Genomic DNA, 25219 nt, shown 5'->3' with positions numbered 1-25219 from the left:
TGCAGAGTAGTCCCCAAGAGGAAACTTAGAAGAAAAAAAAAATACAATTCTTGTCCTTTCCCTGAGAGTAACTGAATTAAAGAAAAATTTTTTCTTAAAATTCCTCAGAGATTCTGATGCAGCCAGCCCAGTGCTGGTCCCACGTTCAGAAATCCACCCCCACTCCCCAGAGTCCTCTCTAGCCCTGGTGATAATTCTGTCTTAAGACACGTTTCCATTTTCTGAGCACGCCTAAGCAATTTCTTTTTTTCTAATTATTGCAAGTCAGTGTGCAATCATGGGTTGTAACGGGGCTGAGAGTTTAAGTCTGTTCCTAAAATCCATTCTGGAAGCAGGTACACATCGGAGGAATGAGTGTTGTCAAATTAATCAGTAAGTGAACCATTCTCCAATCATTTCAGCTGTTTCCTCCTCCACCAAACCCACTGGCAGAATAGCTCCATCTATACAGCTGGTCTCCTTCCCGCTTGAGCGATTCTTGGAGATACTCTGGAAATGTGGACGTGTGGCCCTCAGCGAGGGGTGGCTAAGAAATAAAATCCTGGTGGTCCCCACACAGACAGCAAGGGCGTGACTGACCAGGGGCTGTACCCAGAACAGACAAGGGGCTCAGAGGCTGGTACAGCAAACCCCCAGACAGAAACAGGACAAACAGCCCCCTCCTCTCCGCAGGTAAAATCAGAGTCCTTGGGGATTCCTCAGAAAGTGCAGCTCAAGGTTGACGTTGAGTCTGGGAAACTGATCATTAAGAAGTCCAAGGATGGCCCTGAGGACAAGTTCTACAACCACAAGAAAAGTAAGGCCCCCGCCTGCCCGTCGCGACCCTGCTCTGTGCGTGCCTTTGCTGGGGAGCGGTCAAGAGCAGAAGCTACATGTCTTAGTCACCTAGTATTGCTGCAACAGAAATACCACACGTGGGTGGGTGGCTTTAAAGACCAGACATGTATTTTCTCACAGTTCCAGAGGCTAGATGCCCGAATTCAAGGCGTCAGCTCTAGGGGAATGCTCTCTCTCTCTCTGCCTGCTCTGGGGAAAGGTCCCTGTCCCTTTCAGCTTCTTGTAGCCCTGGAGTTCCTGGTTCCTTGGTGATCCTAGCCCCGTCTGTTTGTGCTTGTCTCCGTGTCTAATCTGTTCTTTCTATAACTCAAGCGTGATTAGGTGTAGGGCACACTCTATGCTGATTTGACCTCATAAACATAACAATAACACGTGGTTCCCAAACAGGATCGCATCCACAGGTATAGGGGTCAGGATTCTGACACATATTTTAGGGGAGACAGTTCAATCCACAACACAAGTCCTGCCAGGCACATTCATTCCACTCCTGTGTGAAGCTGGCCCCTCTCCTGGGGTACCCCCGCCCCTCGCCGCTGCCTGTGGGACTCCTGTTCATCCCTAGGCTCCCCTCTCACACCTCCTCCTTGGGACCTGTGGGGAAATGGGTTCACACCACTTCTGTTACACTTGGCACACCCTGCGGTGATGACAGCTCTGTGTGCGTGTGCGTGCGTGTGTGTGTGTGTGTGTGTGTGTTTCCTCCCCGCTAACAGCCAACCTGACCCATCCTGTCACCACACACTGCCTGGTACAGGCCCTGCCCCTGCACAGATAAGGTGCTAAAAGATGTTTGATTGACTGCTCCAGGCAGTGTTTTTACAAAAGGTGAACATACTCAGCTGCTAACCAAAAGGTTGGAGGTTCGAGTCTACCCAGAGGCATCTTAGAAGAAAGGCTTGGTGATCTACTTTCAAACAAACAGCCACTGAAAACCCTGTGGAGCACAGTTCTACTCTGACATGCCATGAGTCGAAATTGACTGAACTTAGCGTGGTGTTGAAGTACATGGACTCTTCAACTAAATTGTCTAAATTCACGCCCCAGCTCTGGCACTTAGCAGCTGTATGACCTTGGACAAGGCACCTAACCTCTCTGGGCCTCAGTTTCCTCATCTGTAAAATGGGGGCTATAAGGATTAAGTGAATAATATATGTGATGAGGCTACAATAACAACTTAAGGTCGTGCCAGCACATAGTAGCACTCTGAGGGTCAGCTGTCATTATCAGTGTGTCCTGAGCAACGAGACTTCGCATTTTTGTTGTTGTTAGGTGTCATCAAGTCGGGTCTGACTTATAGCGACCTTACATACAACAGAACAAAACCCTGCCCAGCCCTGCACCATCCTCGCAATCACTGCTACATTTGAGCCCATCGTTACAGCCACTGTGTCAATCCACCTCATTGAGAGTCTTCTTTTTCACTGACCCTCTACTTTACCAAGCATGATGTCCTTCTCCAGGGACTGATCCCTCCTGATACCATTTCCAAAGTGTGTAAGACATAGTCTTACCATCCTTGCTTCCAAGGAGCATTCTGGCTGTACTTCTTCTAAGACAGGTTTGTTCATTCTTCTGGTAGTCCATGGCATATTCAGTATTCTTTGCCAACGCCATAATTCAAAGGCGTCAATTCTTCTCCAGTCTTCCTTATTCATTGTCCACCTTTTGCATGCATATAAGGCGATTGAAGATACCGTGGCTCGTGTCTGGCGAACCTCAAAGTGACATCTTTGCTTTTTAACACTTTAAAGAGGTCAAGTTTTGTACCACTGAATACATTCATCAATAAAACAGAAAATATTGATACAGTAAATGTTTATGAAGAAGCTGTTGTGGGCAGGATACTGGAGTCCAGGGCAAGCAGGGCGGAGAAGCTCCTGCCCCCATAGAAATTACAATTTCGTGCACTGGGTGCCAGTAAACACTCAAATAATGAACCTGGTGGCACAGTGGTTAAGTACTCAGCTACTAACCTAAAGGATGATGGTTTGAATCTGCCGTCTGGTCCATGGGAGAAAGATGTGGCCGTCTGCGTCTGTAAGGACTACAGCCTTAGAAACCCTATGGGGCAGTTCTGTTCTGTCCTATAGGGCCGCCATGAATTGGAATTGACTAGATGGCAGTGAGTTTGGTTTGTTTGAGTAATAGGGCAGAAAATAACGGGGGAAGAGGGGGTACTTTCCATGGGGAAGGCAAAGAAGGCCTGAGGAAGGGGTATGTAGCCAAGACCCCAAGATTGAGAAGTGGCCAGTCCAATGAGGGTCTGAGGGAACAGCACGTGCAGACCCCTGAGATAGGTGCAAGTGGGGCATGTCTGAGGAAGAGCAGAAAGGGGCCTGGGGGGATGAAGATTACGTGGCATTCGAGTCCAGGGGATGGTCAAATCGCTTACCCATTACCCGCTGCTGTCAAGTTAGTTCAGACTCACAGCAACCCCCTAAGACAGAGTAGAACTGTCCCACAGGGTTTCCAAGGGTGTAATCTTTACGGAAGTAGACTGCCACATCTTTCTCCCATGGAGTGGCTAGTGAGTTCAAACACTCACCTTTTGGTTAGCAGCCAAGTGCTTAACCACTGCGCCACCAGGGCTCCTTGGTCAGATCTCTTAGGGCCTGAGAAACCTGATATATTCTGTGGGCCCTTCCCCCCAAATAAATTCCCATCTCCACTCAGTGTTTTGTGTTCCATCTCAGGAGGTCTTCAGACGCCCTGAAGCCAAAGGCCACCTGGTCCTCTAAAGTGTTTTCAGTCTTCAGGGTCTCAAAACCCACTTAGTGAGACCTGCTTAGGTTGCTACATTCATTGTTGTTGTTAGGCTGGTTCTGACTCATAGTGACCCAAGGTACAACAGAACGAAACACTGCCCGATCCTGCGCCATCCTCACAGTCATTGTTGTATTTGAGCCCATTGTTGCAGCCGCTGTGTCAATTCATCTCAATGAGGGTCTTCCTCTCTTTTGCTGACCCTCTAACTTACCAAGCATAATGTCCTTCTTCGGGGACTGATTCCTCCTGGTAATATGTCCAAAGTATGTGAGATGAAGCCTCATCCTCCTTGTTTCTAAGGACCGTTCTGGTTGTACTTCTTCGAAGACAGATTTTTTTCGTTCTTTTGGCGGTCCATGGTATATTCAATATTCTTCGCCAACACCACAATTCAAAGGCATCGATTCTTCTTCGGTCTTCCTAATTCATCGTCCTGCTTTCATATGCATATGAGGCGAATTTTCATTTAGCAAATGAAAATACAGGTGACCTGGTTAAATTTGAATTTCAGATAAACAATGAATACATTTTTAGTATAAGTATGTCCCGTGCAATATTTGGGACATCCCTATACTGAAAAAAAAAATGTTTTTCCTGAAGTTCACATATAACTGGGCCTCTGTAGTGCCTAACCCTAGGCACAGTCAACATTTTTTCCTCTTAATTAAGTAGTATGAGAATAGAAAAGAACAAAATAGAATAAAGTAGTGAATATCAAAACGGTTTTGTAGGGAGTAAAGATGAATTTTTTTTCATCAAACTTGTGTTGTATTTACACACACAAATGTGTGTGCATGAGGTCACCATGTAAAACATATTTCTTCCTGAGGGTCACAGGCACAGGAATAGAAGGGTGCAAGCCCTGGGTTGGAGGCTTTCCCTGATGTTTGGAAACAGAGGACTCTTATCATGGTGGAAGGCTGACTTGTGCGAATGGAATGTTCTGGGGTGGATTCTGAACCTTATATGAGTAAACTTCAAAGTGCAAAGTGCCATATACACCTTGTTGTTAGGTGCCTTCCAGTCGGTTCCAACTCATAATGACTGTATGAACAACAGAATGAAGCACTGCCTGGTCCTGCCTATTGTTGTTGTTGTTAGGTGCCATCGAGTTGGTTCCAACTCATAGCAACCCTATGAACAACAGGACAAAACACTGCCTGGTCCTGCGCTATTCTTACAATCGTTATGCTTGAGCTCAGTGTTGCAGCCACTGTGTCAATCCACCTCATTTACGGTCTTCCTCCTTTCCGCTGACCCTGTACTTTGCCAAGCATTATGTCCTTCTCCAGGGACTGATCCCTCCTGACAGCTTGTCCAAAGTATGTAAGATGCAGTCTCGTCATCCTTACTTCTAAGGAGCCTTCTGGTTGTACTTCTCCCAAGACAGATTTGTTCATTTTTTTGGCAGTCCATGGTATATTCAATATTCTTCGCCAACACCACAATTCAAAGGCATCAGTTCTTCTTCGGTCTTCCATATTCATTGTTCAGCTTTCACATGCATATGATGCGACTGAAAATACCATGGCTTGGGTCAGGTGCACCTTAGTCTAGTAGATGCATAATAAAGTTGGCTCCCACCACCACCATCATCATTATAGTTTTCCTTGCAGAGTGGCTGGGAGGAAGCTGAGATTTGAAGCTGAAAGAGGCTGTGAGGAAGGCAGAAAGCAGTGAGGGGCAGATCAGGAAATAAAGCCCCCCGCGCCCCTGACACTGGCGTGTGACAGGCCCCTCTGTAGGAGCCAAGTGGGCTGGAGAAATGAGGAGGTAGTGATGGTCTGAGCAGGAGAGCTCTATACTGAAACCGAGCAGCTTAGAACTCTGCTTTCCTTCTCATCTATCAAGGGAAGGAGTGCACCCAACTTTGATGGGAGGAAGTAGACACCTGAGACTGAGACATTGTCAAGAGGAGCCTCTAAAAAACTCATAGTCTCTGGCCTGGGTTCTGAGAAGCACCGTGAATAGGCCGATGGGCTCTTGTCAGTTTAATTCTTTAAGCATCTTCTTTGTGCCAGCACCAAGTCATGAGCCCTTCCTCCAGGAGTTTGCAACTGACAGTTGGGCAGGGGTTAGTCTACATGCCCAGTGCCCACTTAGCCCAAGGGAGCATTGATTAGTCTGCTGTGGGGGTACAGGGAGGTATCACACCACAGAGACAGCACTGACCTGGGCTTTGAAGGGTGAATAGGAGTTCATCAAGCACACAAGGCCAGAGGGCAGGGCACTTGGGCTGAGAGGCCTGCATGTGCAGACAATAGAGCAGGAGGCCAGGAATCACACTGCCCAGTGTGGCCCTGAGGGACGGGCAGAAAGGCATGGGGTCTCAGATATGGGCAGAGCCCTGAGTGTCAAAGTTAGGGCTGGAGACTTTCTGGGGCTGAAGAGCACCAACAGGTCTGAACCTGTACCTTTGTGGAATTGTGGATGGTGGAAAGTTGCCCTCAGTTCAGTGCTGGGCAAAAGAACCGAGCTGCAGATCCGTGGCCCAGAGGACCGAACACAACTCAATGGACCTTTATGGGGCTGGTCTGTGAGCCCTCGGAAGGGAAGCTTGATGCCCAGAGCCTGCCAGTCCAGACCTTCTGGGACCACACCCACCTGGATTCTGTCCTCCCTGTTGGTACAGTGGAGTCGTGTTCACAATCCCCTCTCTTCCAACAGGGCAGGATCTTTATCTCATACACCCAAGAGTAGCAGGGCCTACCACAGGACCTGGTACTCAGTAGGTGCATACTAAGAGATTGCTAATGAACAATTAATATGGGTTTCATGAAGGCAAGGATTAGGGTCCTTTTCATTCACTGCTAAATGCCCAGAGCTTAGAACAATGCTTGTTGTTAGGTGCCATCGAATCGATTCCGACTCATAGCCATGTGACAGAGTAGAACTGCCCCCATAGGGTTTTCTTGGGTGTGATCTTTACAAAGCAGATTGCCAGGCCTTTTGTTGCCCAACCCTAGAAGGTGGGTTCTGTCTGGTGTGCTCAGACCTGCCAATAATCTAGAGACCGGCCTTTGAGAAAGAGAGAGTAACTTTACTGCAATGTGCAGAGCAAGGAGCCGAGAGAAGGTTCCTCAGATCTGACTCCCTGAGTGGTGGGGAAACAGGGCAAATTGGGCAACAAGATGGCAGCCGAGCTGGCGTACTGGGGAGGGAAAATTCTAGAAGGAATACATAGGGAAGATGTTGCAGGAATTATGGCAGCCAGGAAACAGGAGGTGATGTTCTTGTTGGACCTCTCGCTTCGGAAAGGGGTCCAGGTGAAGATTTTCCTTCTGATTTTTTCCACTATTGCTGCGTCCTCCGTTGTGGTCAACTAATGATCACAGCTGCCCCTTCTACACATGCAGGGCCAGGCCAAATCTGACTACGGTTGGTTTAAGGCCGTCTTTTCTAATGGAAATTTACTGGTTACACTTTGTCCCATGGAGTTGCTGGGTGGGTTCAAAATGCCAGCCTTTCAGTTAACAGCCAAACGCCTAACCATTGTTCCACCAGGTGTCCTTGAACAGTGCTTGGCACAAAGTGATCAGTAAATGTGTGCTGAGTTAATGCAGCATGCATGAATGAATGAATCTGAACACATGACCATGTGTCCAGGTAGTTTTCAACCGGCATTGAAAGGCAGGCAGTGTGGCTCAGGGGGCAGGGCTCTGGATTAACTTGACAATACTGTGACCTTGTTACTTAACCACTCGGAGCCTCCTTGTGCTCATCCATAAAATGGGGATTCATAGAGGCCCCTCTTGGGGCTGTTGTGAGGTTGGTGAGATAAGGCATGTCCTTAGCACAGTGCCTGGCTCATGGTTATTGTTAAGTGTCCAAACATGGTTATTATTATTATTAAGTGTCACTGGCCTGGAAGATGTCTTGGGTTGCAGCCATCAGCGCTCCTTGTCCTGTCCCAGTCACCATGTGCATTCAAGGCTTTGGTGTAGTGCGCACAGGAAAAGAGGATCACTGTGTGACGACACCATAGTGTGTTCATGCACTGTGCACCTACTATGTGCTGGGCACTGGCAACGCCATGGGTAGCGAGCCAGGTGCTGCACTAGCTCTCAGGGAGGTTCCAAGTAGTGAGGGCCAAGGAGGAAATAAACATGTGCACAAATACACAAACCAGAAAAGCATGAATGAAAGAGAGCTAAACCCTCACTGTCCACGGTGTGACGTCAATATGTAATAAGCCCAAAATCAAACCTGTTGCCGTCCAGTCAATTCCAACTCATAGCAACCCTATAGGACAGAGTAGAACTGCACCACAGGGCTTCCAAGGAGTGGCTGGTGGATTCAAACTGCCAACCTTTTGGTTAGCAGCCGAGCTCTTAACCACTGCACCACCAGGGCTCCTGATGAGTCGGAATCGACTCTACGGCAATGGGGTTCAACATGTAATAGGAGGGCTCTGAAACAGGAACGTCAGGAAGCAGCCATGTAAGCCTGTTACCTAGAGGCATGGAGTCAAACTCCCCAAGACGCCATTAAGAGAGTTGAAGGTGGTTGCCTCTAGGGCGCGGGACATAGGAGGGACTGGGGGTCATGTTGTTTGTAAAAGTCTCGTAGAACTACTTGACTTTTGTGTGTATGTGTGTAATTCCCATTTATGTAGCCCCTCATCTCCTTCTCTCCCTCTTGAGAAATGTTTTTTTAAAAAATGAGGAAATGGGGACAAGATTATTTAGCCTGAGGGGTGAAACGCTCCAGAACTATTTGACTTTAAATTGTTGATAAAAAGTTAAATTTTTTCAATTAAATTTACATATACGTTAAGAGCAAAACGAGGGAAGGAAGAGGAGGGAGGGAGGGAGGGGAGAAGAGAGAGGAAGAAAGAAGGGAGGGAAGAGGGAAGGGATGGATGGATGGGTGGGTAGGTGGGTGGGTGGATGGATGGATGGATGGATGGATGGATGGATGGATGGATGGATGGATGGATGGATGGACGGGTGGGTGGGTGGGTGGGTGGGTGGATGGATGGATGGATGGATGGATGGATGGATGGATGGATGGATGATGGAAAGGAGGAAGAGAGAGAAAGAAGGGAGAGAGGGAGTGTCTTAGTTATCTAGTGCTGCTGTAACTGAAATACCACAAGTGGATAGCTTCCACAAAGAGAATTTTATTCTGTCAGTCTAGTAAGCTAGAAGCCCAAATTCAGGGCACCCAGTTCCAGGGGAAGGCTTTCCCTCTCTGTCAGCTCTGGAGGAAGGTCCTCATCATCAATCTTCCCCTGAACTAGGAGCTTCTCAGCACAGGGATCCCAGGTCCAAAGGACACGCTCTGCTCCTGGCACTACTTTCTTGGTGGTATGAGGTCCCTGTGTCTCTCTGCTTGCTGCTGTCTTTTATATCTCAAAAGAGAGTGACTTAAGACAGAATCTAATCTTGTAGATTGAGTTCTGCCTCATTAACATAACTGCCTCTAATCCTGTCTCTTTAACATCAGAGAGGTAGAATTTACAACACACAGGAAAATCACATCAGATGACAAAATGGTGGACAATCATACAATACTGGGAATCCTGGCCTAGCCAAGTTGACACATATGTTGGGGGGAGGGGAGGGACACAATTCAATCCATGATTAGGGAGGGAGGAAGAGAGAGGAAGAAGGAAGGGATGGATGGAGAAAGGAAGGGAGGGAGGGAGGGAGGCCAGACAGTCAGACACACTGGCTCTGCTCTGGTCAGGCCCCCTCTTGCCTGTTTCAGCAGTATCATGGCATCCACCAAGCTCAGCCCCTCCAGGGAAGAGCAGTCAGGAGCAGAGGGGCACAGGAGACCAGACCTGAATTCCGTGCTCAGCCTGGGCGCAGGAAAATCGGGGGAGTTGGTGGTCGGGGCCCAGGACACAATGGGAACCCTGCACATATTGGTTGAATGAGTGAACAGATGAACTTCTGTTTCTCTTAAGTCCTGCAGCTCGTCAAGTCTCAGAAGTTTCTTAACAAGCTGGTGATTGTGGTGGAAACAGAGAAGGAGAAGACCGTGCGGAAGGAATACGTGTTTGCTGACTCTAAGGTAAGTGGGAGCGAACTTCTCAGACGGCAGAGAGGGGAGCAGGGGACACGTGTTCGAACCTCACCCTGTGCTGGGGGTGAGCTCCGCTAGCTCTCTGGGCTCTCACAACACCCCACTGCGCACACTGGAGAGCTGAGCTCAGAGGGGCCAGTGGCGATTGAGCGGTCACAGCTCTGTGACTCCAGGGTCTGTGTGCTGTGTGCTGCCTCCAGCAGAGAGGGCACGTCCCTATCACCTGAACCTCTCCCAGCCCCAACCTGATTGGTGCAAACGGTGTGCATGCAACTACTCACCTAAAGGTTGGTGGTTTGAACCCACCCAGCGGCACCTCGGAAGAAAGGCCTGGTGATCTTCCATAAAGATTATAGCCAAGAAAACCCTACAGGGCAGTTCTATTCTGTCACATGGGGTCACCATGAGTCAGAATGGGTTTGGTTTTTTTGTTTGTTTGCTTCTCTGGGATGGGCCATAAGACCCTCTGGGCCACCCCTGGATTTCAGTCTGAACCCTCACAGGGCTGTGTCCCACAGACTTCCGTTTCTGTCCTCTGCCCCACCCTGCAGGAGTGAGAGGCCCCTGCCAGCGCTGGCTCCTGCAGCAGGAGGTGGTACCGGCCACAGGAAAAACCCTTAGGACCCAGGGGCTCTCCGCAGCCAAAGGCAGGGTCTCTGACAATCAAACTAGGGGCTGAAACCCATCCTGGTGGCCTTACTTGGCTTATGGCTCAAAGAGAAGGCAGTTTCTTAAGACTCTAGGCGCGTGTTTCCAGAGGGCTCACCTCGAAGTCTGTGCCGATAGACCCACCTCTCGGTTTCCCTGATGCCGACCGAGTCTGTGGAAAGGGTAAGGTGAGGGGGCGGAGGCCTTCCTGAGTCTGTCTGCCCTTCCGTCCCCAGAAGAGAGAAGGCTTCTGCCAGCTTCTCCAGCAGATGAAGAACAAGCACTCGGAGCAGCCCGAGCCCGACATGATCACCATTTTCATCGGCACCTGGAACATGGGTACGTCCACCTATACCTCCACCCTTCCAGCCTGCCTCCTTGGCTCCACGTTCCCCTCAGGCATCTTCAACAGGGGTCAACGACTGCCCCCCCCCCCAAGTCCCCAGCCCATCTCTAAATAATTGCACCCTTTACCTGAGGCAGTGGGTAAGAGAAATGAGCTCTGGGATGCTCACACCCCAAGAGCAGTCCGAACCAAAACCAAACCAAACCCACTGCCGTCAAGTTGATTCTGACTCATAGCAACCCTATAGAACTGAGCAGAATTGCCCCACAGGGATTCCAAGGAGCGCCTGGGGCATTTGAACTGCCAACCTTTTGGTTAGTAGCCGTAGGTCTTAACCACTGTGTCACCAGTGTTTCCAGAGCAGCCCAAGTTCGGTCTAAATTGGAAAGTTCTAGGTAAAGTGTCCAAATACCTAGGTGAAGAGGTTCTTGGGTGTTTTGCCAGCCTCGGGCAAGGCAACTTGCCAAGGCCGATCACACACACCCTCTAGGGAAAAAAAAAACCCACCTCTGAGTAGGGTTGCCGGATTTAGCAATAGAAGATAGTAGACAGGCAGACAGACAGTTAAATTTGAGTTTCAGATAAACAAATAATTTTCAGGTATAAAGATTCTCTTATAAGTAAATAAATACAGCCCCCCCTCCATTAAATTTGAATTTCTTATAAACGACAAATGATTTTTTAGTGTAAGTCTTCAACTAGAAATAAACACATACGTGCAGGTGTGCACACCAGATGTCCAGTTAAGCGTGGATTTCAGATAAGCAGATAATACATGCGATATACTTCATTCCCCGTTGTTTATCTGAAGTTCAAATTAACCTGGGCATCCTGTAACCTGTCCAGCAGCCCTCCCAGTCTCACCTCCCCTTTGTCTTGAGCAGAGTCAGCCCCCCTTCCCCATCAGGGCAGGTAGTTGCCTTGGCTGGCCTTGTCTGGGGAGAGGGGATGGGCATCGGCCCTTCACAGAGGGGTGGGGGTGATCTGGAAATGAAACCCAGCCCTGGCCAGCCCTGAGTGGAGGTCGGCTGGGAGCCGCTCCTGGGTCTCAGCATCTCCTGGTGGCTCCTGATCCCGCCAGCTCATCCTCCTACCCCCTGCCTCCCCCACTCCTACCTTTACCAGTCGAAGCCCATCACACCCTGGCTGGTGTCCCGGGGGGTTCTGTGCCCTCTTCTGCCCTTTTTAATGCTTCTTATTGGCCGCGTGACTTCTTCCCCTCCCGCCTTGGGGGTCCATGCACAGGGCATGTGGCCCCTTTCTGCTTGGTCCTCTGTGAGCAGGGAGAGCTTCTACCTGGCTGGGCAGAGTGCCTGTGGTCCCATTGCCCAACTGCAGGGGGCGCCCTTCACACAGAAGATGGTGGGGATGGACCTGGCTGGCGCTGTGCCACAGAGGGCTCTGGGGGTTGTCCGGGAGTGCGGGATACAGCGGTGGTCAAGTTAACTTACATTCTTGGCTTCTCGGCACTCAGGAGCCAAGGTTACCTCTTTGGGGAAAAAAAAAAAAGTTTACTCACCTTTCATGGGTATTACAAGGAGAAAAAGACCTGTCATCATTCATCAAATGAGCTGTTTCAACTCATTTTTCCACATGGAAATGGAGTGGGGTTTCCATGCTCTTCTTATTTCTTAGGCCGCCTGCCTCCACCAGGTGCCGTCGAGTCGACTCTGACTCATGGCGGCCCCACGTGTGTCACAGTAGAGCTGTGCTCCATGGGGTTTCATTGGCTGACTTTTAGGAAGCAGATCTCTAGGGCTTTCTTCTGAGGTGCCTCGGGGTGGCCTTGAACCTCCAGCGTTTCAGTTAGCAGCCCAGTCCTTAACTGTCTGCAACACAGGGACTCTGTTCTCAGGCTAACCTCTCACATCTTTTGGTTCTCAGCTTTGCTGACTCCCGTCAATGGGTCGGGGGCAGGGGTGATGCCACGGGAGAATTCTCACCTTCCATGCGGAAGACCCAGGTTTGACTCCCACCCAATGCACCTCATATGCAGCCACTGCTGCCTGTCAGCGGAGGTTTGCATGTTGCTATGAGGCTGAACAGGTTTCAGCAGAGCTTCCAGGCTAAAACAGACTACGAAGAAAGGCCTGGTGATTTAATTCCAAAAATCAACCATGAAAACCCTGTGAATCACAACAATCCAATTCGCAACTGATTGTGGGGATGGCGGAGGACCGGGCAGTAGCTTCGTTCCATTGTGCATGCGTTGGGGGCCGAGTCGATGGCAGCTAACCACAGCGGCAACTGGTTAGAAGCCTTAGTCCTACACTTAGCTTACTTGGCTGTCTCTCCAGTAGAATGTAAATTCCTTGAGGGCCAGAAGTGTGTCTCAATTTCTACCATTAGCCCCAGAGCCCCAGGCAGTGTTAGAATATTGTTCAAATAATTCGTTGCCCTAGGGAATCTCCACCTGTTTCGATTATCTTCAAAAAGAAACTTCACTGAATTCAACCCTGCCCAACATCCTGGGAGATAGTGGTACCTAGTCTGGCTGCCTGAATGATTTGGTGTGGTCTAGGTTGGAGGTTCGAACCCAAGCAAAAGCTCCTCAGAAGACACGCCTGGCGCTCTGCTTCCAAAAGGTCACAGCCTTGAAAACCCTATGGAGCAGTTCTCCTCTGCACACATGGGCCCACCACGAATCGGATTCAACTTAAGGGCAACTAACAACAGCCCCCATGCCTCTCCCACACTCTGTTTGTAATTCTCCTGATGTTGTTGACTGTGCCTTTGACTCACTTGGTGTTGGGTTTTGCTGTTGAAGGTAACGCCCCCCCTCCCAAGAAGATCACGTCCTGGTTTCTCTCCAAGGGGCAGGGAAAGACGCGGGACGACTCAGCAGACTATATCCCCCACGACATCTATGTGATCGGCACCCAGGAGGACCCCCTGGGAGAAAAAGAGTGGCTGGAGATCCTCAAACACTCCCTGCAGGAGATCACCAGCATGACCTTTAAAACGGTGAGGCTCCTGGCCGCCCCAGGTGGGAGTCTCGGGGAACAGGACAGGGCTCAGCAGGGGCATCCCAGGCACAGGCATGCCTGTAGCTGCCAGCCTCCAAAGCTGTCTGGTTCCCATGTGTCCCCTCACTTTCCAGGGCCAGAGAGATGCACCCAGGGGTTGTGCTCCAAGATTGGTAGGGTCCCTGGGAGGTTGCTGGCAGTCACTGGGTTCCTCCTTGTAGGAGGAAATCTTTATTTCACCGAAACACTGTCACGTCTTGGTCCCTCTGCTTGTCTCTCACCTGTAGGGCACTGTCAGGAGCCCCCCGAAGTTTGGGGTGCCCCACCCCTGGGGGGTTAGGGTGGGTGTGGACCGCCGCCTTCTGGGCTCACAGCACACGGCCACAGGGCCCCAGTGTCACATGCTGTCCCCCCCCAGATGGCCATCCACACCCTGTGGAACATCCGTATCGTGGTGCTGGCCAAGCCGGAGCATGAGAACCGCTTCAGCCACATCTGCACCGACAACGTCAAGACGGGCATCGCCAACACGCTGGGTGAGCGGGACTGTGGGTCTCCCGTAGCACGCATGTGCCCGAACTACGGCGACCCGCTCGTCCTGGGCAAACCAGGGCTCCCGGTTTTAAACATCAACAGTCTCACCACCTGGAGCCCCGCAGTCTTGGGCAAATTGGCATGTTGGTCTCCCAGCCTGACCTCTCCTGGGGGCTGTGCCAGCGCTTCTCAAACTCTGCCGTGCAAGTCCATGTGTGTGAGTCCGTGTGTATGAGTGTGTGTGAGGCATGAGTGAGTCAATTATGTGCAGGTGTGTGTGTGAGTCCATGTGTGTTAGTGTGTATGTGACTGGGTGCGTGAGTCCCTGTGTGTGAGTCCCTGTGTATGTGTGAGTCCATGTGTGTGAGTGTGTGTGTGAGCATCTGTGTGTGGGAGGCATGAGTGTGAGTCAATTATGTGTGGGTGCCTGTGTGAGTCCATGTGTGTGAGTGTGTATGTGAGCAAGCATCTGTGTGTGTGAGTCTGTGTGTGAGTTCATGCGTGTGAGTGTGTGTGTGAGCATCTGTGTGTGTGAGGCATAAGTGTGAGTCAATTATGTGCAGGTGCGTGTGTGAATGCATGTGTGTTAGTGTGTATGTGAGTGTGTGTGTGAGTCCCTGTGTATGTGTGAGTCCATGTGTGAGTGTGTATGTGAGCATCTGTGTGTGTGAGTCCGTGTGTGTGTGAGTTCATACGTGTGAGTGTGTGTGAGCATCTGTGTGTGTGAGGCATGAGTGTGAGTCAATTATGTGCAGGTGCCTGTGTGAGTCCATGTATGTGTGTAAGTCCCTGTGTATGTGTGTATGAGTCCATGTGTGTGAGTCCCTGTGTGTGTGTGAGTCCATGTGTATGTGTGTATGAGTCCATGTGTGTGGGTGTATGAGTCCATGTGCGTGGGTGTGAGTCCATGTGCATGGATGTGAGTCCATGTGTGGATGTAAGTCTGTGAGTGCGAGTCCGTGTGAGTCCATGTGTACAAGTGTGTGTGAATGTGTGTGAGTCCATATGTATGAGTGTGTGTGAGTATGTGTGTGAGTCCATGTGTGACTGTGTGTCGGCCCACATCTGTGAGTGAGTATCTGTGAGTGTGTGAGGCATAAATGTGAGTCTATCACAAGCGGGTGTGAGTCTCTGTGTGTGAGTGTGTGTGGGGGTCCCTGCGTGTGAGTGTGAGTCCCTGTGTGTGTGAGTCCATGCGTGTGTGAGTGTGTTTGAGTCCCTGTGTGTGTGAGTCCACGTGTGTTAGTGTGTGAGTCCCTCTGTGAGTGTGAGTCCCTGTGTGTGTGAGTCCCTGTGTGTGAGTCCATGCGTGTGAGTGTGTGTGAGTGTGTGTTTGAGTCCCTGTGTGTGAGCGTGTGGCAGCAGGCGGGGGGCGGGGCTGAGGGTGACTGCGAGCTCTGGTGGCAGGCAGGAGCCAGGCCCATGCAGAGTCTCTGAGGTAACAGGAAATACAAGTGCTGCAGTGGAGTGTGAAACGCTCTCTCAGCTTTTCTGCCCTCAAACCACAAACTGCCGCATCCACACCCCCTTTTCCCTCCTTCCTTCCTGACTCCGTGGAGGCACCAGGAGGCCCTGTCCTGAAGCCCACACCCTTCTGCTGCCCAGGAACCTCCTTCTAGTCCGTTTCCCATCTTGCCTGGGTTTCCAACACCCTCCAGCGGCCTCTTCCGAACGGTGTTTAACATGCTCAGCCCCCTGGGGGGCAAAACACAAGGCACCTCCTCACCAGCCCTCCCCTCAGCTCTGCCCAGTCCTCTTTTACCATGAGGAAGCCACTGTGAGTCAGGAACCGTGCTGTGCTGGTGACAGGGGCCCTGCTCCCATGGACCCCACAGACAGCACCTGAGCAGTCAGAAACAAGATGGTTTCCAAGAGAAACCCAGGCCAGCAAAGGAATGTGTAGTGGGAGGGGCAGAGAGGGGCCAGGTGCTACCTGAGAGGCCTCTCTGAGCAGGGCACAGGGCAGCAGTCCAGGGGTGAGCCTCCTTCCAGATCTTCCTCTTGACCTTCTGGCTGCTTTCAGCTCTTGTTCTGATTGCAATTGTCCCTGCTCTGCCAGGCACAGGGGGAGCCGAGGGTCCCTCTTAGAAGGAGATGCCAAGAAGATATTACACCAGCAGCCTCCTCCTTCCACCCCACCAAGAACCCCAAAGTTCGTTCACTCTCACCCCACACCTGATTCCTGCCCAAGTGAGCCGGGCCAGTGCCTGAGCTCCCTCAAACGTTTTCCGGGGGAGGAGCAGCAATGCATTCTGTGTTTTCTCCTCAATCCAGGTCATCCATGGACCCCCACCCCAAAAGAATCTGTTTTCTTTTCTCCTCTTTCCCTCACTGTTTCTCTCAGTCTTTACTAGTAGCGTTTCTTTACCTTGATTTTCCCACCGTTTGGAGTCCCTGAGTGGTGCAAATGATGAATGCGCTCGGCTGCTAAAAAAAAATCAGCCATCGAGAACTTTGTGGTGGACAGTTTTACTCTGACGCATGTGGTGTTGCCAGGAGTTAGAATTGACTCGACGGAAATTGGTGTGGTTTTTTTGTTGTTGTTTTGACATGTTTAAGCTGTTTGATATCTTGACTTTTTCTTTCTCCCTCTCCCCACAGGCAACAAGGGAGCCGTGGGGGTGTCCTTCATGTTCAATGGCACCTCCTTGGGATTCGTTAACAGCCACTTGACTTCAGGAAGCGAAAAGAAACTCAGGTAACTAGTCGTCTGCTGGGGAGCCTGTATTTGGAACACACATACACACACATCTGTGCACCGTAGTAGTCCACACAGCCCTCTGCTGGGACCCTCGGGGGGCTCTGAGTGGTCTCATTAAAGGCAGCTGCAGCCCAGGCATGACCTCCACACGTGGATGAGCCTCATCTGGAGGACAGAAAAGCCATTTCCTCATCTCATTAACCCAAGAGACCTAAATGCCACTCCATTTCAAAAGGGAAAATCCCTGTCTGGGGCATCCTTACAGATCAAAGCCCATTTTGCCTGTCGGTGGCCGGGTTGTGAAGACAGCCATCTAGAGTGTTCACTGTTTGCTTACCGGCTAAGGGGATCACGCTGTGCTCCCAGGCTCTGCCCTCTGCAGCAGAGGCTGGGGTGTTCGGTCTTGATTCCACACCCTCTTTGAGACCCACCAGTGGCAAAGTGGGGAACCGATGACACCATGCTAAATGACTGCTTTTTTGTTTAAATAGACGAAACCAAAACTATATGAACATTCTCCGGTTTCTGGCCCTGGGAGACAAGAAACTGAGCCCCTTTAATATCACTCACCGTTTCACCCACCTCTTCTGGCTTGGGGATCTCAACTACCGCTTGGAGCTGCCCGTCTCGGTAAGGAGCTGCTCAGTGGGGCTGTGGTTCCACAGGACAGGGCTTCCTTGAGTTAGCTCCGAGTGGAAGGTCATTGTGAGGCGGATTGGGCTGAGCTGGGCCAAGGCAGCTCCTCCCCATCTCAGGGACTCGATGCTTCTCCAGTTACGGAGCCTCAGCTTTTCTTTCCAGCTCCTTCTGCTCCCGGCTAGTTCCCACATAACTGTCATGCCCACCCCCCTCCTCACCATCACTCTGCATTCTGGGTATCCAGCTAGCTGGCAATAGCCCCTCAGCTTGGTGGTCCCAAATCCCCCAAGAAAGGCATCTGAGGAGTCAGTTCATCTTATCTCGCCAAATTGTAGGTCACTCTTCAGCCTAAGGAAGCCATTCCTTGAGTGGGATGTCCACCCACTGTCCAGTCAGCAGTGGTCAGTGGACCGCTTGGCACAGAACACAGCCTTGCTCCCTCAGAAGGGGGAGTGGGCAGGCATGTACCAGAGGACACAGCTGGAACCAGAGCTTGGTTCTTTGGTGCTCCTGAAAGATGGCGCATGGGACAGGCAAAGTTGTCACCCAAGCAAAATGATGCCTGCTGTCTTAGTCACCTAGTGCTGCCATAACAGAAATACCACAAGCGGATGGCATTAACAAACAAATTTATTCTCTCACAGTCTAGGAGGCTAGAAGTCCAAATTCAGGTCACCAGCTCCAGAGGAAGGCTTTTTCTCCCTCTGTCAGCTCTGGGGGAAGGTCCTTGTCATCAATCTTTCCTTGATCTAGGAGCTTCTCAGCACAAAGACGCACTGTTCTGCTGGCTCTTATTTCTTGGTGGTATGAGGTTCCCTATGTCTCTATGCTCACTTCTCTCTTTTATATCTCAGAAGAGATTGACTTAAGACACAACGTAATCTTAAAGGTTGAGTCCTGCCTTATTAACATAATTTCTGCTAATCCCACCTCATTAACACCATAGGGGTGGGATTTACAATACATAGGAAAATCACATCAGATGACAAAATAGTGGGCAATCACACGATACTGGGAATCATGGCCTAGCCAAGCTGACACACATTTTTGGGGATACAATTCAATCCTTAACAGGGGCCCAGATGGCCACAGATTTAGGGCCAGGGTTTCCCATTTTCTCCTGGGTTTACAGCAGGCTGTGTCCATTCCCTCAGAGATGGCGAGGCCTGTCTAATGAAGTGTTGACAAAAATAATACTAAAAATCAACATGCATTCTAGAGCCATGGAGGCTGAACGAACCCCCAAAACTATTGCCCTGAGATAATCTTTAAACCTTTACCAAAAATATCCCCTGAAGTTTTCTTAAAATCAGACAATAGTTTAGCTTAACTCGTAAAAAAAACAAAAAAAGTCTACCTTGAGCATTATGCTCTTTTAAGACCTATATGGAATCAAATTGACAACTACTCGAAAGACTAGATAGGAATCTTAGGGGACAGAGAGTTTATGTCAGTGGGGGAGGAACAACCAGGAAAAGGAGGGTGAGAATGGTTGCCCAACTCAAAGAATGTAATCAATGTCACTGAGCTGTACATATAATATTGGTTGAATTGGTGTATGTTTTACCGACTATAACAAAATAAATAAAAAATTTTAAACAACCAAATGCAAATGTAGAAAGTCCATATGCAAACCTGGAATAGCCCAGAATTTATGTTATCAGAGTGATTGTTCACTCACCACTCCTGCCAGGTTTTCCTAATAAACAGTTGAATGCTAAGAAGCGATACCAGCCTAGCAACCCCTGGGAATCCAGGATCTGGGACTCCAGGGTCAGGGACTCCAGGGTCAGGGACTCCAGGGTCAGGGACTCTAGGGTTAGGGACTTCAGGGTCTCAGGGACTCCAGGGTCTCAGGGACTCCAGGGTCAGGGACTCCAGGGTCTCAGGGACTCCAGGGTCAGGGACTCCAGGGTTTCAGGGACTCCAGGGTCTCAGGGACTTCAGGGTCAGGGACTCCAGGGTTAGGGACTCCAGGGTCTCAGGGACTCCAGGGTCAGGGACTCCAGGGTTTCAGGGACTCCAGGGTCTCAGGGACTTCAGGGTCAGGGACTCCAGGGTTAGGGACTCCAGGGTCTCAGGGACTCCAGGGTCTCAGGGACTCCAGGATCTCAGGGACTCCAGGGTCAGGGACTCCAGAATCTCAGGGACTCCGGGGTCAGGGACTCCAGGGTCTCAGGGACTCCAGGGTCTCAGGGACTCCAGGGTCAGGGACTCCAGGATCTCAGGGACTCCAGGGTCAGGGACTCCAGGGTCTCAGGGACTCCAGGATCAGGGACTCCAGGATCTCAGGGACTCCAAGGTCTCAGGGACTCCAGGGTCAGGGACTCCAGGATCTCAGGGACTCCAGGATCTCAGGGACTCCAGGGTCTCAGGGACTCCAAGGTCTCAGGGACTCCAGGGTCAGGAACTCCAGGGTCTGGGACTCCAAGATCTGGGACTCCAGGGTCAGGGACTCCAAGATCTGGGACTCCAGGGCCCAGTGTAGCCCAGCAGGCAGATGGCGATGGCTCATTGTTATGTCAGTGAGAAAAGGGTGCCTTACCAGTGGCCTGGGCCTGTCTTGTCTCCAGGAGGCAGACACCATCATCCAGAAAATCAAGCAGCAGCAGTATGCAGACCTCCTGGCCCACGACCAGCTGCTCCTGGAGAGAAAAGAGCAGAAGGTTTTCCTGCACTTTGGTGAGCACAGCAGACCTCTTCCCTTGGGCCCCGCCAGCCACCGTCAGGTCTCCCCGTCCCCCGACATCCTCACCAGGGGAAGGATTATGCCTGGAGAAGAGGGAAGCTTGGTCAGACACGATACATGGGGAGATGTCTTACTCTCTCAGTGCTGTGTAACGGAAATACCACAAGCAGGCGGCTTTTTGAACAACAGAAATTTATTCTCTCACGGTTCAGGAGGCTAGAAGTCCAAATTCCAGGCGCCAGCCCTAGGGGAAGGCTCTCTCTGCCTGCTCCAGGGGCAGGTCCTTGTCTCAGCTTCTTTATCATTCTGGGCATTCCTTGGAGATCTCCAAGTGGCATCTGTCTTTCTCCCGTTTGTCCTCACTTCTCTCTGTATTTTATCTGCTCTTTTTGTATCTCAAAAATTGTTAGGTTTAAGACATACTCGACACTGATAGGAAACCCTGGTGGCATAGTGGTCAGGCGCTACGGCCGCTAACTGAAAGGCCGGCAGTCCAGATCCACCAGGCGCTCCTTGGAAACTCTATGGGGCAGTTCTGCTCTGGCCTGTAGGGTCGCTGTGAGTCGGAACGGACTGGAAGCCAACAGGTTTGGTTTTTGTTTGGTTTTCTACACTGATACAGCCTCATTAACACGGCAAAGAAAACCCTGTTCCCAAATGGGATTACATCGACAGATACAGGGGTTAGAATTCCAGGACATAGTTTGGGGGGACACAGCTCAATCCATAATGGGAGACAAAACCGAAACCAAAGTCTCTCTGTTTCAGAGGAGGAAGAGATCACATTCGCACCGACCTACCGTTTTGAAAGACTGACTCGGGACAGATACGCCTACACTAAGCAGAAAGCAACTGGGGTGAGTCCTGTTTCCTAGGCATCGCCCCTGCCCTCATCCCCGCCCCTCCTCCCTGTTCCCATGAGGGTGGGTAGAAAGGGAAGAGCAGCCTTACCCACATGGCAAAACAGTAATAATAATAGTTAGAAATCGCACGTTGATTTGTGCAGCAGAGTAAAAACTGTCACAGGGTACAGGTAGAGGGGTCTGTCTGAGTCAGAAAGAAAGAGGGGGTGAAGGTACCAGAGATTCTGAAGTCGTGAGGAGAATGAGTGAGGGTGCCAGGCCAGAGGAGCTGATCTCATCTCTGAAGCGGAGTCCAGGACTCCTGAAAGTGCGGGGCGTGGTGTAGAGTCGGTGGGGACCTGACCCAAGTGAAAGGGTGTAAAGCCTTCTATGTGGAATTTCCAAGGAGCCCTGTTGGCACGATGGTTAAGCACTCAGCTGCTAACCGAAAGGTTGTGGTTCCAACCTACCAGCAGCTCCGTGGGAGAAAAGACCCGGCGATCTGCTCCTGTAAAAATCACAGCCTAGAAAACTGTATGGGGCAGTTCTACTCTGTCCTATAGGGCCACCATGAGTCAGAATTGACTCGACAGCACACAACAGCAGCAACAGCGTGGGGAAACTCTATAAGGAACCAACAGCAGATGAATTAGTTCAAAGATCGCAGAGGCCGCTGGTCAATCTTTCCTTTGACTGGTCTAAAACAAAAGAAGTAGCAGGCATTGGGCAACGCCTGTCTCTCTGACTTGCAGATGAAGTACAACTTGCCATCCTGGTGTGACCGGGTCCTCTGGAAGTCGTACCCACTGGTCCATGTGGTGTGTCAGTCCTATGGTGAGTAGAACCTAGGGAGAGACAGACCAGGTCTGGACGATTGCATCAAGCTGGGAGGGCTGACCACCATCACCTGAAGGGCTCACAACTCAGAGCTGCCATCTGCCCGTCTGTAAGATGGGTGCGCTCACGGCCACCCTAGCCATCACCCGAGGAGTTGATGCCCCACACCCATCACCGAGGCTGCAGCATAATTAATATCCCCTGGCTAGGGGGACATTTTCTAAAGAAATCCCATTTCGTTTCTTTTGAAAAGAACATATAAGGCTTGAAACATGAAAGTGCTCTTTCTGTAGGTCAAACATGATGAAACGTTGGCAAGTTCATATGGTTCAGCCTAACACGTAAGCAGACACATGGGTTTGGGGTGGTGAAGTGAAAGTGATGAAGAAGGCATAATGTGTGTCTTAGTAATAGTGCTGCTATAACAGAAATACCACAAGTGGGTGGCTTTTTAACAGCCAGAAACTTACTTTCTCACAGCTCAGGAGGCTAGAAGTCTGAATTCAGGGTGCCAGCTCTAGGGGAAGGCTTTCTCTCTCTTTCAGCTCTTCAGCTTCTATTCCTTGGTTCCTTGGTGATCTCCATGTGGCGTGCCATCTACCTTCCCCCATCTCTGCTTTCTCCTCTGTCCTAATCTGCTCTTTTTATATCTCAGAGGTGATCTGCTTAAGACTCACTCTACAATGACAACCTCTGAACATAACAAAGAAGACACATTCCCAAATAGGATTATGACCACAGGTTATAAGGTTATAAGGGTTAGGATTTACAACATGTATTTTTAGGGGACACAATTCAATCCATAACAACATGCAATATTAAAATAAATAGTTATGAGATACAGTATCAAAACAGTTAAGAAGTCATTGTTAACCCTGAAAGTTGAAGGTGCACTGAAGGTATTCATTATTGCTTGAGGGCTTGTTCTTAAAAGCTACTGCTTAGTTCCCATAATTTGCAAAGTAGGACCTTAAAAATTCACAGAGCGGAATTACTTGGAACACCTTACTGACGGAGAATCATGTTACTGTTTTTAAAACATCGCAAATTTCTAGACAGTGGCATCCGAATGGGGATGGAGGTTGCTCTCCTGGGTCCCAGCATGCATCTCACCTGATGAAATCACAGGTCCGGGTGGGCCCTAGATGGACAGCACTAGCCCAGGCCAGTCCCACAGCTGAGCCCTCCAACCCACCCCATGCCCTCAGAGCCGGGGTCCATTGGGGCCACCTCCCAGGCCGTAAGGGCACAGCTTTATTGTTCAATAAAGGTCTAAAATATCCTGAGAACATTTTTAAAAAGCAACTTGCCAACCCTTTAACTTGTCCCTGTGTCTTAGTTACCACAAGTGGGTGGCTTTAAAGAACAGGAATCTATTTCCTTACAGTTCAGGAGGCTAAAGTCTGAATTAAGAATGGAGCTAGCTCTAGGGGGTGACTCTTCCTTCTTTCTGTTTCTGGTAACTGCAGCCATCCTTGTAGATGGTATCTGTCTCCATTGTCTGTCTTTCTCTTTTCCTTATGTGTGTTTATTTTGGTCTTTTAAAACTCAGAAATGATTAGATTTAGAACCCATCCTACTCAGGGATGACCTCATTAACATAAAACCCAATTTCCAAACAGGATCATATTTACAGGTATGTTGTTGTTGTTGTTAGGTGCCATCGAGTCAGTTTTGACTCATAGTGACTGCATGCACAACACAAAACAATGCCGAGTCCTGCACCATCCTCACAATCATTGTTATGTTTGAGTCCATTGTTGCAACCACTATGTAAATCCACCTCATTGAGGATCTTTCTCTTTTTCACTGACCCTCTACTTTACCGAGTATGATATCCTTCTCCAGGGACTGATCCCTACTGATAACATGTCCAAAGTATGTGAGAGGAAGTCTTGCCATCCTCACCTCTAAGGAGCATTCTGGTTGCACTTCTTCCAAGACATGTGCTCCTACTTCTGGCAATCCGTGGTATTTTCTGTACTCTTGGACAGCCCCGTAATTCAAATGCATGAGTAGTTCCTCAGTCTTCCTTATTCACTGTCCAGCTTTCACATCCATATGAGGTGGTTGAAAATACCAAGGCTTGTGTCAGGTGCACCCTAGTCCTCAAAGTGACATCTTTGCTTTTCAACACTTTAAAGATGTCTTTGGCAGCAGATTTGCTCAATGCAATACATTGTATGACTTCTTGACTGCTGCTTCCGTGGTTGTTGATTGTGGATCCAAGTAAAATGAAACCCTTGACAACTTTAATCTTTTCTCTGTTTATCGCGATGCTGCTTCTTGGCCCAATTGTGAGGATTTTTGTTTGTTTATGTTGAGGCATGATCCATACTGAAGGGTGTGGTCTTCGATCTTCAACAGTGAGTGCTTCAAGTCTTCTTCACTTTCAGCAAGAAAAGTTGTGTCCTCTGCGTATCTCAGGTTGTTAAGTAGGCTTTCTCCAAGCCTGGTGCCATGTTCTTCTTCATATAGTCTAGCTTCTCAGATTATTTTCTCAGCATGTAAGTTGAATAAGCATGGTGAAAGGATACAACCCTGATGCACACCTGTTCTATTCAAACAACTGCTGCTTGGTCTATGTACAGGTTAATTGTTCTGGAATTAAGTGTTCTGGAATTCCCATTCTCTGCAATGTTATCCATAATTTGTTATGGTCCACACAGTGACTGCCTTTGCATAGTCAATAAAACACAGGTAAACATCTTTCTGGTAGTCTCTGCTTTCAGCCAGGATTCATCTCATATCAGCAGTGATATCCCTCATTCAACGTTCTCTTCTGAATTTGGCTTGAATTTCTGGCAATTCTCTGGCTATGTACTACTGTAACTGTTTTTGAATGATCTTCAGCAAAATTTTACTTAGTGTGATAGTAAGGACATTGTTAGATAATTTCTGAATTCTGTTGGATCATCTTTCTTTGGAATGGGCACAAATATGGATCCCTTTCAGTTGGTTGGTCAGGTAGCTGTCTTCAAATTTCTTGGCATAGACGAGTGAGTACTTCCAGTGTTGCATCCGTTTATTGAAGCATCTCAGTTGGTATTCCGGCAATTCCTGGAGCCTTGTTTTTCATCAATGCCTTCAGTGCAGCTTGGACTTCTTCCTTCAGTACCATCGGTCCTTGATCATATACTACCTCCTGAAATGTTTGAACATCCACCAATTCTTTGGACTTCTTCCTTCAATACCATTGGTTCATGATCATATGCTACCTCACATTAACCAATTCCTTTTGATACAGTGACTTTGTGTATTCTTTCCATCTTCTTTTGATGCTCCCTGCATGTTTAATATTTTCCCTATAGAATTGGATATTCTATATCCAATATTGGATATTGCAACTCAAGCCTTGAATTTTTTCTTCAGTTCTTTCAG

The 25219-nt window shown here is 49.5% G+C and overlaps 1 protein-coding gene across 7 annotated transcripts in view; it reads left to right on the top strand.

The window, feature by feature from the left end:
• INPP5D (inositol polyphosphate-5-phosphatase D) overlaps positions 1–25219 on the top strand; it is a 137598-nt gene that overhangs the window by 84789 nt on the left and 27590 nt on the right. For all 7 annotated transcript variants that reach the window (XM_064286538.1, XM_064286537.1, XM_064286536.1 and 4 more), the window contains 10 exons: positions 673–796; positions 9518–9624; positions 10521–10623; positions 13398–13594; positions 14015–14132; positions 16732–16828; positions 17323–17461; positions 20044–20152; positions 20928–21016; positions 21754–21835. In XM_064286538.1, the coding sequence (XP_064142608.1) occupies positions 673–796; positions 9518–9624; positions 10521–10623; positions 13398–13594; positions 14015–14132; positions 16732–16828; positions 17323–17461; positions 20044–20152; positions 20928–21016; positions 21754–21835 (1165 nt within the window). The remainder of the gene's footprint in view (positions 1–672; positions 797–9517; positions 9625–10520; positions 10624–13397; positions 13595–14014; positions 14133–16731; positions 16829–17322; positions 17462–20043; positions 20153–20927; positions 21017–21753; positions 21836–25219) is intronic.

This window comes from Loxodonta africana, chromosome 6 (assembly GCF_030014295.1).
Source record: "Loxodonta africana isolate mLoxAfr1 chromosome 6, mLoxAfr1.hap2, whole genome shotgun sequence".
Lineage (NCBI taxonomy): Eukaryota > Metazoa > Chordata > Mammalia > Proboscidea > Elephantidae > Loxodonta > Loxodonta africana.
The sequence above is the reverse complement of the archived record's forward strand: the minus strand, read 5'-3'. Positions and strand labels throughout refer to the sequence as shown.